Source organism: Xyrauchen texanus, chromosome 14 (assembly GCF_025860055.1).
Source record: "Xyrauchen texanus isolate HMW12.3.18 chromosome 14, RBS_HiC_50CHRs, whole genome shotgun sequence".
NCBI lineage: Eukaryota > Metazoa > Chordata > Actinopteri > Cypriniformes > Catostomidae > Xyrauchen > Xyrauchen texanus.
The window spans coordinates 26,027,619-26,043,761 of NC_068289.1; the positions used below are offsets into that span (position 1 = coordinate 26,027,619).

Here is a 16,143-nt window from a genome sequence, read left to right on the forward strand (position 1 = left end):
CATTTGTGCAATTCTTCTGAAACTTGGTGTACATGCCTCATTTCTCATTGGGAACAAAAAAGCCTCAAGGATCCATAAGGTCGGTATGGATTTTCCTGTACATTGAAAATGTTTAGTTTAGGATTCAGACAAAGACATGTTTTTGAATTCCTTAATTGGGAGGGTTTATCCCCAACCATCTACTGATCAATTTTAAATGATTTGCCATTTTGAGGAGGAATCCGCATTGCTGCTTGCAGCTATATTTATTATTATTATTATTATTCTTCTCCTTGAGCCCCAATAGCTCAAAAAGTCACTGGTCAAAAATTTTCTAAATTGGCACATTGATACTCCATGCCAGCGGGTACCCCCAAACCAAGAATGGCCCACATTCGCCCATAGGTGGCGCTACAGGCCACGCCCAAAAAACAAAATTCAAAGTGATACAATTTCCACGCCATTTGTCCAAATCTTCTGAAATTTGGTGTACATGCCTCATTCCTCATGGGGAACAAAAAGCCTCAAGAACCCATAACTTCCGCCATGATGGATTTTCCCGTACGTTGAAAATTTGCGAAAACCTACAAAACTCTTCTTCTCCTGAACCGTAGCTCCAATTGACTTGAAATTTGGTACACATGTGTAGAATGGACATCCTTGAAAGCGTTACTTAGGAAAAATGAATCACGATACAAAATGGCTGAAAGGGCGTGTTTATGTAAATGTCCAAATTTTAACAATATATACGTGTCAATAAATCAAATGTAATTTTGACTGATGGTTTTCAAACCTAACATGCTTAAAGATGACATCACTCTGAAGTACTGTGCAAAGAATGGCCATGCCAAAATTCCCATTTTCTGGTCAAAAATGTTCTAATTTGGTAAATTAATAGTACAGGCCAACAGGAATCCACAAACCAAGAATGACCGACATTAAGCCACTAGGGGCACTACAGGACAAGCCAAAATTCCCATTTTCTGGTCAAAAATTTTCTAATTTGGTACTTTGATACTACAGGCCAACAGGAACCCACATACCAAGTGTGGCCCACATTCGCCCTTAGGGGGCGCTACAGGCTACTCCAAAATTTCGTTTTCTGGTCAAAAACGTTCTAATTTGGTACATTGATACTGCAGGTCAACAGGAACCCTCAAACCAAGAATGACCGACATACGCCACTAGGGGGCACTACAGGACAAGCCAAAATTCCCATTTTCTGGTCAAAAATGTTCTAATTCGGTACAAGAATAGTACAGGCCAACAGGAATCCACAAACCAAGAATGACCGACATTCGCCACTAGGGGGCACTACAGGACAAGCCAAAATTCCCATTTTCTGGTCAAAAATTTTCTAATTTGGTACTTTGATACTACAGGCCAACAGGAACCCACATACCAAGTGTGGCCCACATTAAGCCCTTAGGGAGCTACAGGCTACTCCAAAATTTCGTTTTCTGGTCAAAAGCGTTCTAATTTGGTACATTGATACTGCAGGTCAACAGGAACCCTCAAACCAAGAATGGCCAACATTAAGCCCCTAGGGGGCACTACAGGCCATGCCGAAATTCCCATTTTCTGGTCAAAAATGTTCTAATTTGGTACATTAATAGTACAGGCCAAAAGGAATCCACAAACCAAGAATGACCGACATTCACCACTAGGTGGCGCTAGAGGCCAAGCTGAAATTCCCATTTTCTGGTCAAAAAAGTTATAATTTGGTACATTGATACTACAGGCCAACAGGAACCCACAAACCAAGTATGGCCCACATTAAGCCATTAGGGAGCTACAGGCCACTCCCAAAATTTCGTTTTCTGGTCAAAAATTTTCTAATATGGTACATTGATACTACTGGCCAACAGGAACCCACAAACAAAGAATGGCCAACATTAAGCCCTAGGGAGCACTAGAGGCCACTTGAAATTCCCATTTTATGGTCAAAAATGTTCTAATTTGGTACATTGATACTACAGGTCAACAGGAACCCTCAAACCAAGAATGGCCAACATTCACCCCTAGGGAGCTACAGGTAATTCCCAAAAGTCCCATTTTCTGGTCAAATATTTTCTAATTATGTACATTGATACTACAGGCCAACAGGAACCCACAAACCAAGAATGACCCACATTTGCCCATAGGAGGCGCTACAGGCCACGCCCCAAAAATATTTTCAAAGTGATACCATTTCCACGCCATTTAACCAATTCTTTTGAATCTTGGTGTACATGCCTCATTTCTCATTGGGAACAAAAACGCCTCAAGGATCCATAAGGTATGATGGATTTTCCTGTAGACTGAAAATGTTTAGTTTAGGATTCAGACAGAAATACATGTTTTTGGATTCATCCATTGAGAGGGTTTAACCCCAACCCTCTACTGATCAATTTGAAATGATTTGCCATTTTGAGGAGGAATCCGCATTGCTGCTTGCAGCTATATTTATTATTATTATTATTATTATTATTATTATTATTCTCCTTGAGCCCCAATAGCTCAAAAGTCACTGGTCAAAAATTTTCTAAATTGGCACATTGATACTCCATGCCAGCGGTACCCCCAAACCAAGAATGGCCCACATTCAGCCCATAGGTGGCGCTACAGGCCACGCCCAAAAAACAAAATTCAAAGTGATACAATTTCCAGCCATTTGTCCAAATCTTCTGAAATTTGGTGTACATGCCTCATTCCTCATGGGGAACAAAAAGCCTCAAGAACCCATAACTTCCGCCATGATGGATTTTCCCGTGCGTTGAAAATTTCGAAAACCTACAAAACTCTTCTTCTCCTGAACCGTAGCTCAATTGACTTGAAATTTGGTACACATGTGTAGAATGGACATCCTTGAAAGCGTTACTTAGGAAAAATGAATACTGATACAAAATGGCTGAAAGAGCGTGTTTATGTAAATGTCCAAATTTTAACAATATATACGTGTCAATAAATCAAATGTAATTTTGACTGATGGTTTTCAAACCTAACATGCTTCAAGATGACATCACTCTGAAATACTGCATAAAGAATGGCCAACATTAAGCCCTTAGGAAGCTACAGGCCATGCGAAATTCCCATTTTCTGGTCAAAAATGTTCTAATTTGGTACATTGATACTACAGGCCAACAGGAACCCACAAACCAAGTATGGCCCACATTAAGCCACTTAGAGGAGCTAAAGGCCACGCCAAAATTCCCATTTTCTGGTCAAACATGTTCTAATTTGGTACATTGATACTATAGGCCAACAGGAACCCACAAACCAAGAATGGCCCACATTCACCCCTAGGGAGCTACAGGCCATGCCGAAATTCCCATTTTCTGGTCTAAAATGTTCTAATTTGGTACAATGGTACTACAGGCCAACAGGAACCCACAAACCAAGAATGGCCAACATTAAGCCATTAGGAGCGCTACAGGTAATTCCCAAAGTCCCATTTTCTGGTCAAACATTTTCTAATTTGGTACATTGATTCTACAGGCCAAAAGGAACCCACAAACCAAGAATGGCCCACATTAAGCCCCTAGGGACGCTACAGGCCACTCCAAAATTCCCATTTTCTGGTCAAATATTTTCTAATTTTGTACATTGATACTACAGGCCAACAGGAACCCACAAACCAAGAATGGCCCACATTCGACCATAGGTGGTGCTACAGGCCACGCCCCAAAAAATATTTTCAAAGTGATACCATTTCCACGCCATTTGTCCAATTCTTCTGAAACTTGGTGTACATGCCTCATTTCTCATTGGGAACAAAAAAGCCTCAAGGATCCATAAGGTCGGTATGGATTTTCCTGTACATTGAAAATGTTTAGTTTAGGATTCAGACAAAGACATGTTTTTGAATTCCTTAATTGGGAGGGTTTATCCCCAACCATCTACTGATCAATTTTAAATGATTTGCCATTTTGAGGAGGAATCCGCATTGCTGCTTGCAGCTATATTTATTATTATTATTATTATTCTTCTCCTTGAGCCCAAATAGCTCAAAAGTCACTGGTCAAAAGTTTTCTAAATTGGCACATTGATAGTCCATGCCAGCGGTACCCCCAAACCAAGAATGGTCAACATTCGCCCATAGGTGGCGCTACAGGCCACGCCCAAAAAAAATATTTTCAAAGTGATACCATTTCCGCCATTTGTCCAAATCTCCTGAAACTTGGTGTACATGCCTCATTTCTCATGGGGAACAAAAAGCCTCAAGAACCCATAACTTCCGCCATGATGGATTTTTCCGTACGTTGAAAATTTGCGAAAACCTACAAAACTCTTCTTCTCCTGAACCGTAGCTCCAATTGACTTGAAATTTGGTACACATGTGTAGAATTGACAGTCTTTGAAAGCGTTACTTAGGAAAAATGAATCACGATACAAAATGGCTGAAAGGACGTGTTTATGTAAATGTCCAAATTTTAACAATATATACGTGTCAATAAATCAAATGTAATTTTGACTGATGGTTTTCAAACCTAACATGCTTCAAGATGACATCACTCTGAAGTACTGCTAAAGAATGGCCAACATTAAGCCCTAGGAGCGCTACAGGCCATGCCGAAATTCCCATTTTCTGGTCTAAAATGTTCTAATTTGGTACAATGGTACTACAGGCCAACAGGAACCCACAAACCAAGAATGGCCGACATTAAGCCACTAGGGAGCTAAAGGCCATGCCAAAATTCCGTTTTCTGGTCAAAAATGTTCTAATTTGGTACATTGATACTACAGGCCAACAGGAACCCACAAACCAAGAATGGCCAACATTCAACCCCTAGAGAGCTACAGGCCATGCCGAAATTCCCATTTTCTGGTCTAAAATGTTCTAATTTGGTACAATGGTACTACAGGCCAACAGGAACCCACAAACCAAGAATGGCCAACATTAAGCCATTAGGAAGCTACAGGTAATTCCCAAAGTCCCATTTTCTGGTCAAACATTTTCTAATTTGGTACATTGATTCTACAGGCCAAAAGGAACCCACAAACCAAGAATGGCCCACATTAAGCCCCTAGGGAGCTACAGGCCACTCCAAAATTCCCATTTTCTGGTCAAATATTTTCTAATTTTGTACATTGATACTACAGGCCAACAGGAACCCACAAACCAAGAATGGCCCACATTCGACCATAGGTGGTGCTACAGGCCACGCCCCAAAAAATATTTTCAAAGTGATACCATTTCCACGCCATTTGTCCAATTCTTCTGAAACTTGGTGTACATGCCTCATTTCTCATTGGGAACAAAAAAGCCTCAAGGATCCATAAGGTCGGTATGGATTTTCCTGTACATTGAAAATGTTTCAGTTTAGGATTCAGACAAAGACATGTTTTTGAATTCCTTAATTGGGAGGGTTTATCCCCAACCATCTACTGATCAATTTTAAATGATTTGCCATTTTGAGGAGGAATCCGCATTGCTGCTTGCAGCTATATTTATTATTATTATTATTATTATTCTCCTTGAGCCCAAATAGCTCAAAAGTCACTGGTCAAAAGTTTTCTAAATTGGCACATTGATAGTCCATGCCAGCGGTACCCCCAAACCAAGAATGGTCAACATTCGCCCATAGGTGGCGCTACAGGCCACGCCCAAAAAAAATATTTTCAAAGTGATACCATTTCTCGCCATTTGTCCAAATCTCCTGAAACTTGGTGTACATGCCTCATTTCTCATGGGGAACAAAAAGCCTCAAGAACCCATAACTTCCGCCATGATGGATTTTTCCGTGCGTTGAAAATTTGCGAAAACCTACAAAACTCTTCTTCTCCTGAACCGTAGCTCCAATTGACTTGAAATTTGGTACACATGTGTAGAATTGAAGTCTTTGAAAGCGTTACTTAGGAAAAATGAATCACGATACAAAATGGCTGAAAGGGCGTGTTTATGTAAATGTCCAAATTTTAACAATATATACGTGTCAATAAATCAAATGTAATTTTGACTGATGGTTTTCAAACCTAACATGCTTCAAGATGACATCACTCTGAAGTACTGCATAAAGAATGGCCAACATTAAGCCCCTAGGGAGCGCTACAGGCCATGCCGAAATTCCCATTTTCTGGTCTAAAATGTTCTAATTTGGTACAATGGTACTACAGGCCAACAGGAACCCACAAACCAAGAATGGCCGACATTAGCCACTAGAGGAGCTAAAGGCCATGCCAAAATTCCGTTTTCTGGTCAAAAATGTTCTAATTTGGTACATTGATACTACAGGCCAACAGGAACCCACAAACCAAGAATGGCCAACATTCAACCCCTAGGAGAGCTACAGGCCATGCCGAAATTCCCATTTTCTGGTCTAAAATGTTCTAATTTGGTACAATGGTACTACAGGCCAACAGGAACCCACAAACCAAGAATGGCCAACATTAAGCCATTAGGAGCGCTACAGGTAATTCCCAAAAGTCCCATTTTCTGGTCAAACATTTTCTAATTTGGTACATTGATTCTACAGGCCAAAAGGAACCCACAAACCAAGAATGGCCCACATTAAGCCCCTAGGAGAGCTACAGGCCACTCCAAAATTCCCATTTTCTGGTCAAATATTTTCTAATTTTGTACATTGATACTACAGGCCAACAGGAACCCACAAACCAAGAATGGCCCACATTCGACCATAGGTGGTGCTACAGGCCACGCCCCAAAAAATATTTTCAAAGTGATACCATTTCCACGCCATTTGTCCAATTCTTCTGAAACTTGGTGTACATGCCTCATTTCTCATTGGGAACAAAAAAGCCTCAAGGATCCATAAGGTCGGTATGGATTTTCCTGTACATTGAAAATGTTTAGTTTAGGATTCAGACAAAGACATGTTTTTGAATTCCTTAATTGGGAGGGTTTATCCCCAACCATCTACTGATCAATTTTAAATGATTTGCCATTTTGAGGAGGAATCCGCATTGCTGCTTGCAGCTATATTTATTATTATTATTATTATTCTTCTCCTTGAGCCCCAATAGCTCAAAAAGTCACTGGTCAAAAATTTTCTAAATTGGCACATTGATACTCCATGCCAGCGGTACCCCCAAACCAAGAATGGCCCACATTCGCCCATAGGTGGCGCTACAGGCCACGCCCAAAAAACAAAATTCAAAGTGATACAATTTCCACGCCATTTGTCCAAATCTTCTGAAATTTGGTGTACATGCCTCATTCCTCATGGGGAACAAAAAGCCTCAAGAACCCATAACTTCCGCCATGATGGATTTTCCCGTGCGTTGAAAATTTGCGAAAACCTACAAAACTCTTCTTCTCCTGAACCGTAGCTCCAATTGACTTGAAATTTGGTACACATGTGTAGAATGGACATCCTTGAAAGCGTTACTTAGGAAAAATGAATACGATACAAAATGGCTGAAAGAGCGTGTTTATGTAAATGTCCAAATTTTAACAATATATACGTGTCAATAAATCAAATGTAATTTTGACTGATGGTTTTCAAACCTAACATGCTTAAAGATGACATCACTCTGAAGTACTGTGCAAAGAATGGCCATGCCAAAATTCCCATTTTCTGGTCAAAAATGTTCTAATTTGGTAAATTAATAGTACAGGCCAACAGGAATCCACAAACCAAGAATGACCGACATACGCCACTAGGGGCACTACAGGACAAGCCAAAATTCCCATTTTCTGGTCAAAAATGTTCTAATTAGGTACAAAGAATAGTACAGGCCAACAGGAATCCACAAACCAAGAATGACCGACATTAGCCACTAGGGAGCACTACAGGACAAGCCAAAATTCCCATTTTCTGGTCAAAAATTTTCTAATTTGGTACTTTGATACTACAGGCCAACAGGAACCCACATACCAAGTGTGGCCCACATTAAGCCCTTAGGGAGCTACAGGCTACTCCAAAATTTAGTTTTCTGGTCAAAAGCGTTCTAATTTGGTACATTGATACTGCAGGTCAACAGGAACCCTCAAACCAAGAATGGCCAACATTAAGCCCCTAGGGAGCACTACAGGCCATGCCGAAATTCCCATTTTCTGGTCAAAAATGTTCTAATTTGGTACATTAATAGTACAGGCCAAAGGAATCCACAAACCAAGAATGACCGACATTCACCACTAGGTGGCGCTAAAGGCCAAGCCGAAATTCCCATTTTCTGGTCAAAAAGTTATAATTTGGTACATTGATACTACAGGCCAACAGGAACCCACAAACCAAGTATGGCCCACATTAAGCCATTAGAGAGCTACAGGCCACTCCCAAAATTTCGTTTTCTGGTCAAAAATTTTCTAATATGGTACATTGATACTACTGGCCAACAGGAACCCACAAACAAAGAATGGCCAACATTAAGCCCCTAGGGAGCACTAGAGGCCACTTGAAATTCCCATTTTATGGTCAAAAATGTTCTAATTTGGTACATTGATACTACAGGTCAACAGGAACCCTCAAACCAAGAATGGCCAACATTCACCCCTAGAGGCGCTACAGGTAATTCCCAAAAGTCCCATTTTCTGGTCAAATATTTTCTAATTATGTACATTGATACTACAGGCCAACAGGAACCCACAAACCAAGAATGACCCACATTTGCCCATAGGAGGTGCTACAGGCCACGCCCCAAAAAATATTTTCAAAGTGATACCATTTCCACGCCATTTAACCAATTCTTTTGAATCTTGGTGTACATGCCTCATTTCTCATTGGGAACAAAAATGCCTCAAGGATCCATAAGGTATGATGGATTTTCCTGTAGACTGAAAATGTTTTGTTTAGGATTCAGACAGAAATACATGTTTTTGGATTCATCCATTGAGAGGGTTTAACCCCAACCCTCTACTGATCAATTTGAAATGATTTGCCATTTTGAGGAGGAATCCGCATTGCTGCTTGCAGCTATATTTATATTATTATTATTATTATTCTTCTCCTTGAGCCCCAATAGCTCAAAAGTCACTGGTCAAAAATTTTCTAAATTGGCACATTGATACTCCATGCCACTGGTACCCCCAAACCAAGAATGGCCCACATTCAGCCCATAGGTGGCGCTACAGGCCACGCCCAAAAAACAAAATTCAAAGTGATACAATTTCCACGCCATTTGTCCAAATCTTCTGAAATTTGGTGTACATGCCTCATTCCTCATGGGGAACAAAAAGCCTCAAGAACCCATAACTTCCGCCATGATGGATTTTCCCGTACGTTGAAAATTTGCGAAAACCTACAAAACTCTTCTTCTCCTGAACCGTAGCTCCAATTGACTTGAAATTTGGTACACATGTGTAGAATGGACATCCTTGAAAGCGTTACTTAGGAAAAATGAATCACGATACAAAATGGCTGAAAGGACGTGTTTATGTAAATGTCCAAATTTTAACAATATATACGTGTCAATAAATCAAATGTAATTTTGACTGATGGTTTTCAAACCTAACATGCTTAAAGATGACATCACTCTGAAGTACTGTGCAAAGAATGGCCATGCCAAAATTCCCATTTTCTGGTCAAAAATGTTCTAATTTGGTAAATTAATAGTACAGGCCAACAGGAATCCACAAACCAAGAATGACCGACATACGCCACTAGGGGCACTACAGGACAAGCCAAAATTCCCATTTTCTGGTCAAAAATGTTCTAATTCGGTACAAGAATAGTACAGGCCAACAGGAATCCACAAACCAAGAATGACCGACATTCAGCCACTAGGGAGCACTACAGGACAAGCCAAAATTCCCATTTTCTGGTCAAAAATTTTCTAATTTGGTACATTGATACTACAGGCCAACAGGAACCCACATACCAAGTGTGGCCCACATTAAGCCCTTAGAGAGCTACAGGCTACTCCAAAATTTCGTTTTCTGGTCAAAAGCGTTCTAATTTGGTACATTGATACTGCAGGTCAACAGGAACCCTCAAACCAAGAATGGCCAACATTAAGCCCTAGGGAGCACTACAGGCCATGCCGAAATTCCCATTTTCTGGTCAAAAATGTTCTAATTTGGTACATTAATAGTACAGGCCAAAAGGAATCCACAAACCAAGAATGACCGACATTCACCACTAGGTGAGCTAGAGGCCAAGCCGAAATTCCCATTTTCTGGTCAAAAAAGTTATAATTTGGTACATTGATACTACAGGCCAACAGGAACCCACAAACCAAGAATGGCCCACATTAGCCATTAGAGAGCTACAGGCCACTCCCAAAATTTCGTTTTCTGGTCAAAAATTTTCTAATATGGTACATTGATACTACTGGCCAACAGGAACCCACAAACAAAGAATGGCCAACATTAAGCCCCTAGGGAGCACTAAAGGCCACTCGAAATTCCCATTTTATGGTCAAAAATGTTCTAATTTGGTACATTGATACTACAGGTCAACAGGAACCCTCAAACCAAGAATGGCCAACATTCACCCCTAGGAGTGCTACAGGTAATTCCCAAAAGTCCCATTTTCTGGTCAAATATTTTCTAATTATGTACATTGATACTACAGGCCAACAGGAACCCACAAACCAAGAATGACCCACATTTGCCCATAGGAGGCGCTACAGGCCACGCCCCCAAAAATATTTTCAAAGTGATACCATTTCCACGCCATTTAACCAATTCTTTTGAATCTTGGTGTACATGCCTCATTTCTCATTGGGAACAAAAACGCCTCAAGGATCCATAAGGTATGATGGATTTTCCTGTAGACTGAAAATGTTTTGTTTAGGATTCAGACAGAAATACATGTTTTTGGATTCATCCATTGAGAGGGTTTAACCCCAACCATCTACTGATCAATTTTAAATGATTTGCCATTTTGAGGAGGAATCCGCATTGCTGCTTGCAGCTATATTTATTATTATTATTATTATTCTTCTTCTCCTTGAGCCCAAATAGCTCAAAAAGTCACTGGTCAAAAGTTTTCTAAATTGGCACATTGATAGTCCATGCCAACGGGTACCCCCAAACCAAGAATGGTCAACATTCGCCCATAGGTGGCGCAACAATATTTTCAAAGTGATACCATTTCCACGCCATTTGTCCAAATCTCCTGAAACTTGGTGTACATGCCTCATTTCTCATGGGGAACAAAAAAGCCTCAAGAACCCATAACTTCCGCCATGATGGATTTTTCCGTACGTTGAAAATTTGCGAAAACCTACAAAACTCTTCTTCTCCTGAACCGTAGCTCCAATTGACTTGAAATTTGGTACACATGTGTAGAATTGAAGTCTTTGAAAGCGTTACTTAGGAAAAATGAATACTGATACAAAATGGCTGAAAGAGCGTGTTTATGTAAATGTCCAAATTTTAACAATATATACGTGTCAATAAATCAAATGTAATTTTGACTGATGGTTTTCAAACCTAACATGCTTCAAGATGACATCACTCTGAAGTACTGCACAAAGAATGGCCAACATTAAGCCCCTAGGGGCGCTACAGGCCATGCCGAAATTCCCATTTTCTGGTCTAAAATGTTCTAATTTGGTACAATGGTACTACAGGCCAACAGGAACCCACAAACCAAGAATGGCCGACATTAAGCCACTAGAGAGCTAAAGTTCACGCCAAAATTCCCGTTTTCTGGTCAAAAATGTTCTAATTTGGTACATTGATACTACAGGCCAACAGGAACCCACAAACCAAGAATGGCCAACATTCACCCCTAGGGGCGCTACAGGCCATGCCGAAATTCCCATTTTCTGGTCTAAAATGTTCTAATTTGGTACAATGGTACTACAGGCCAACAGGAACCCACAAACCAAGAATGGCCAACATTAAGCCATTAGGAGCGCTACAGGTAATTCCCAAAAGTCCCATTTTCTGGTCAAACATTTTCTAATTTGGTACATTGATTCTACAGGCCAAAAGGAACCCACAAACCAAGAATGGCCCACATTAAGCCCCTAGGAGCGCTACAGGCCACTCCAAAATTCCCATTTTCTGGTCAAATATTTTCTAATTTTGTACATTGATACTACAGGCCAACAGGAACCCACAAACCAAGAATGGCCCACATTCGACCATAGGTGGTGCTACAGGCCACGCCCCAAAAAATATTTTCAAAGTGATACCATTTCCACGCCATTTGTCCAATTCTTCTGAAACTTGGTGTACATGCCTCATTTCTCATTGGGAACAAAAAAAGCCTCAAGGATCCATAAGGTCCGGTATGGATTTTCCTGTACATTGAAAATGTTTCGTTTAGGATTCAGACAAAGACATGTTTTTTTGAATTCCTTAATTGGGAGGGTTTATCCCCAACCATCTACTGATCAATTTTAAATGATTTGCCATTTTGAGGAGGAATCCGCATTGCTGCTTGCAGCTATATTTTCAGGTTAGTTTTTCCCACACTGTCACTTTATACTTGATGTGGTGTATGTTCTCTTATTGTATATTGTTATTTCGGTGTAATCTTGGTCTAATTTGTGTTTCTCTTTTCTCCAGGAGCCAGTGAGGTCTTTGTGGGGAGCAGGGGAGGCTAGCTGTCTTGATTCAGTGGTGTGCTTCACAAGTGTGTTAAGTGTGCCGACACAACTTTATGGTGTGTGTGGTGTTTGACGATTTGGTGTGAATTTGAGGTGGGTTTGGATGATCTCCCGAGTCGGCTGGCCTGCCTTGCTCCTGCTAAGCCAGAATTGTTAGTTGTTTTTAAATAATTATTGTGCTTCAAGGGAGAGACAACCTATAATTGTATGTTTTTTTAGTAACGCTGAAGTGTCAATAAAAGCTATATTTTTGTATTCACACGTCTCCCTTTTGCTTATTTCTTTGCCTTCAATTGGTACAACTTACCTGTGTGCCCTTTATTGGGAGTTTTTCCCTAGCTCTCCCCCAGGGTGGCGTAGTCAGGTTTAATTTCATTTTGATTTACGTTTCCCTCCAGTCGGGAATGCCACATGTGTATTGCTCTTTTATGAGTGGGAACACAAACTCTTTTAGAGGAAATAAACTCTTTTTAGGAGGAGAAACACTCTTTCAGGCAATGAAAGCGCTGTCGAAGCACTCAGGGGCATGGACTGCACAGCGTGCAGAGAGAGAGAGAGAGAGAACGCCAACTGGAAATGCACCGTAGATCCAACAGCAGTGCTTTTCGCCAGTTGAGGTGAGTGGAACAGTGGTGAACTCAGCTTGCTGTTGCACAACCGTTCGGCTCCGAAGAAAAATTCTGACTGACACTCACTGGCCGCTTCCCTTTATACCCGTATGTCCAGGGCGGGGCATGCAAATTCTGACTGCCAACTCGACATTGGCCTTTTCTCAAGTTCAGAGGTACGTTTGGCATCCCAGGAAGACCCCTTGTGTCACTTCATTTGACACAACGTCGAGTGAGTGACAGAAGGGGAACACATTTTCTTCTGATCACATTATTTATATAGATAAATGTTTCCCAACTGTATAGGCTAAATACTACATGAAATAAATAACAATAACATGCAAAGTAATCTCTTCAGTAATCAAAATACTTTTTTAATGTATTCTGATTCCCAATTATTTAAATTGTAACTGTAGTGGAATCTAGTTACTAATATGTTGTATTTTAAATATGTAATCCTGTTACATGTATTCCATTACTACCCAACACTGTAACCAAAATTATAAACTGGCACATACTGAATGTTTTGAAAAGTGTTTTTTGATAAATACTTTCAAACTGTCTTTCTTGCTGGCGTGTGCATTCAGCAGATTTCTGGTTGTTAGAAGGTTGTTAGGAAGTTCAGTTTCTGCCAGTTCCCTGCCAAACACCTGTAGTCTCTGAGCCATCCTCTTCACTGACGCAGCAAAGTTTTCGAGATCCTACAGGTACAAAAGAGATTATAAAATGCACATACTGTATTATACTATTATTATTTCACTATTATAACAAGTACAGTATTTTGGAGGCTTATTTAACACTTTAAATGTAATTGAATTTTATAACAAATTATCTAACCAAGTGGCATTTATATGAAAGAAGTATAGCACAAATACACTTCTAAAGCAAAAATTATTTCTGGTTGTCAAAGTTTGTGGAACATGTCTATGTTTAATTGTTAAACCTGAAGGGGCTAGACTTCAAACATCTACTAAAATTCACCTTGACACTAGTTAGTTAGCCATTGACCAGGAAAATACAAAATGTCACTGCATGTCAAAAAGGTTGCCGAACCCTGGCATTATTTGTTTGCAGATTCGGATACCACTTGCTTTGATATTGTGGTCTAAAATTCATACATTTTTAAGTGTAATTTAAATGTCCATAAGCATTTTGGAGGCCAATGTATGTAGTAAGGTTTTTACTAAATGGTTATTGTTTAGCAGTGTCCATAGAGTGTTTTGACAGTGAGTTTGTTCTTACGGTGCGAAGAGAGATCCAGGTCATGTGGCAGTAGTACTGAGAGCCATCCAGTTCTTGTGTCAGTTGACTCCGCTCAATATAAGAGTGCAGATCAGTCACTGAGCTTAGCATGATAACCTTCAATACAAACACACAGGTTTTTATTATTTATAACAACATGACACTCACACACAAGTGTGCAAACATACACATAAATATTAAGTTTATATAGCTGAGTATACACTCACTAAAACAGGGTTCTGCAGGTTTTATGAAGCTAAATTTAAGACCTTTTAAGACCAACTAAAGAAAATTTAAGGAATCAATTGAAGGTAACAATATACATCAATATGTTCTCTAAATGTAAATGTTTAGGGAGCACTATATTTATAGCAACACTTATTTATAGCAAGTTTAAAAATGCAACTTTCAATAAATCTCCATTACTTTTTAACTTATTTTACAAAATGCTTTAATACCTCTGCTCCCAACCACCAGAATTTGGGAATACATTTTACCTTCTGAACAGACCCATTATATCTAGAGTTTGACCGATATATCAGTTTTGCTGATTAATTGTCACCGATAACAGATTTCTGGAACTATCGGTTATGATGCAAAAATCCACACTGATAGTTTTTTCCCCGTTGCATCTGGTGCTGGAGCGGCTGGGAAGGGTCCACTGTTGTTATACAGTATGAGATTGGCCTCTAGAGGCGAAATAAAAACGATCACTGCACTGATGCCTTGTGGTGTTTGTTTTGACCTGTGAGACTACACTCTGCATAGAGCGGAACACTTCAGATGCGGATTTAAAACATCAATAATGAAAAGGTATGTATACATTTCACTACAGTACACATTGTCATATCATTATAAAGTAAATCATTTGTTGACTAGATGCTGCATTAGTAGAGAACAGCAGTATGTTTGCTGACAAGGCTGAGAGGATGCTAACATTAAAGCTAACCTCAAGTTAAGTCCTACCCAAATGTTTAAATGTCACGATTGTTACCATCTATATGCATTAGTTTATATCCAGCTGTTCACGTTTATGCATTTGTTAGCCAGCTAAGTTGCATATTTAAAGCTAGTAATGTGAGAAAGCAAATTAATATCTTCATGCAGCCGAGAGAAAAATATAAACAAATCAGAAATCTGATTTCAATAAAAAAAATTTATCCTCACTGCAATACGATGACTTCAGATCGATCACATTCTTGCACTAAAAAAGGCTAGACACTGTGCAACAAATAGAAAGCAGGTGTCTGGATATGCTTTTAAAGTTTTTTAATTAGACACATGGATGGTTGCAAAAGCATTTGGTGTGAACAGCCCCTTACAGTTGGTGGGGGTCTTTGGCCATTGCGTCTTGCTCTCTTTTAAGCGTTTCTCAGATTAAGCAATGAGTTGTTTAAATGATTTGTCAGGAAAGATGTTCAACTTGGAAATAAGTGTCTCGAGATTCTCACATTCGGTTCCAGTCTATTATGTTCCGTCTGTTTGAACAACCCCTGGCCTGGGTTAAAAAATCAGCTGACATTAAAAGTCAAATATGAGTTCATATATATATATATATATATATATATATATATATATATATATATATATATATATATATATATTTTTATTTAATTTAAAAAAGTACAATACATTTTCATGGTTCAGTCAGTACTGTTTATTTTTGTAATAAAGGTTAGCACTATTTTAATTTGAGTGTTTAATTTTAATTAAATTTTTTATTTTTTCATTCAGTATCAACTGTATTCAGTATTGAAAAACTATCGGTTGACTAATTGGTTATCGGCTGGTGCTGTCCAACTTAATTATCTGTATTATAAAATCTAGTATCAGTCGACCTCTGATTGTATCCTCTATTCCTCTCTAACAC

The 16,143-nt window shown here is 39.5% G+C and overlaps 1 protein-coding gene across 1 annotated transcript in view; it reads right to left on the reverse strand.

Moving 5' to 3' along the window:
• Positions 1-16,143, reverse strand: part of LOC127654570 (guanine nucleotide exchange factor DBS-like) — a 64,418-nt gene that overhangs the window by 34,790 nt on the left and 13,485 nt on the right. Inside the window, exons 6-7 of the mRNA XM_052141774.1 lie at positions 14,274-14,390; positions 13,583-13,732 (exon numbers count right to left, since the gene is read on the reverse strand). Of these exons, the coding sequence (XP_051997734.1) occupies positions 13,583-13,732; positions 14,274-14,390 (267 nt within the window). The remainder of the gene's footprint in view (positions 1-13,582; positions 13,733-14,273; positions 14,391-16,143) is intronic.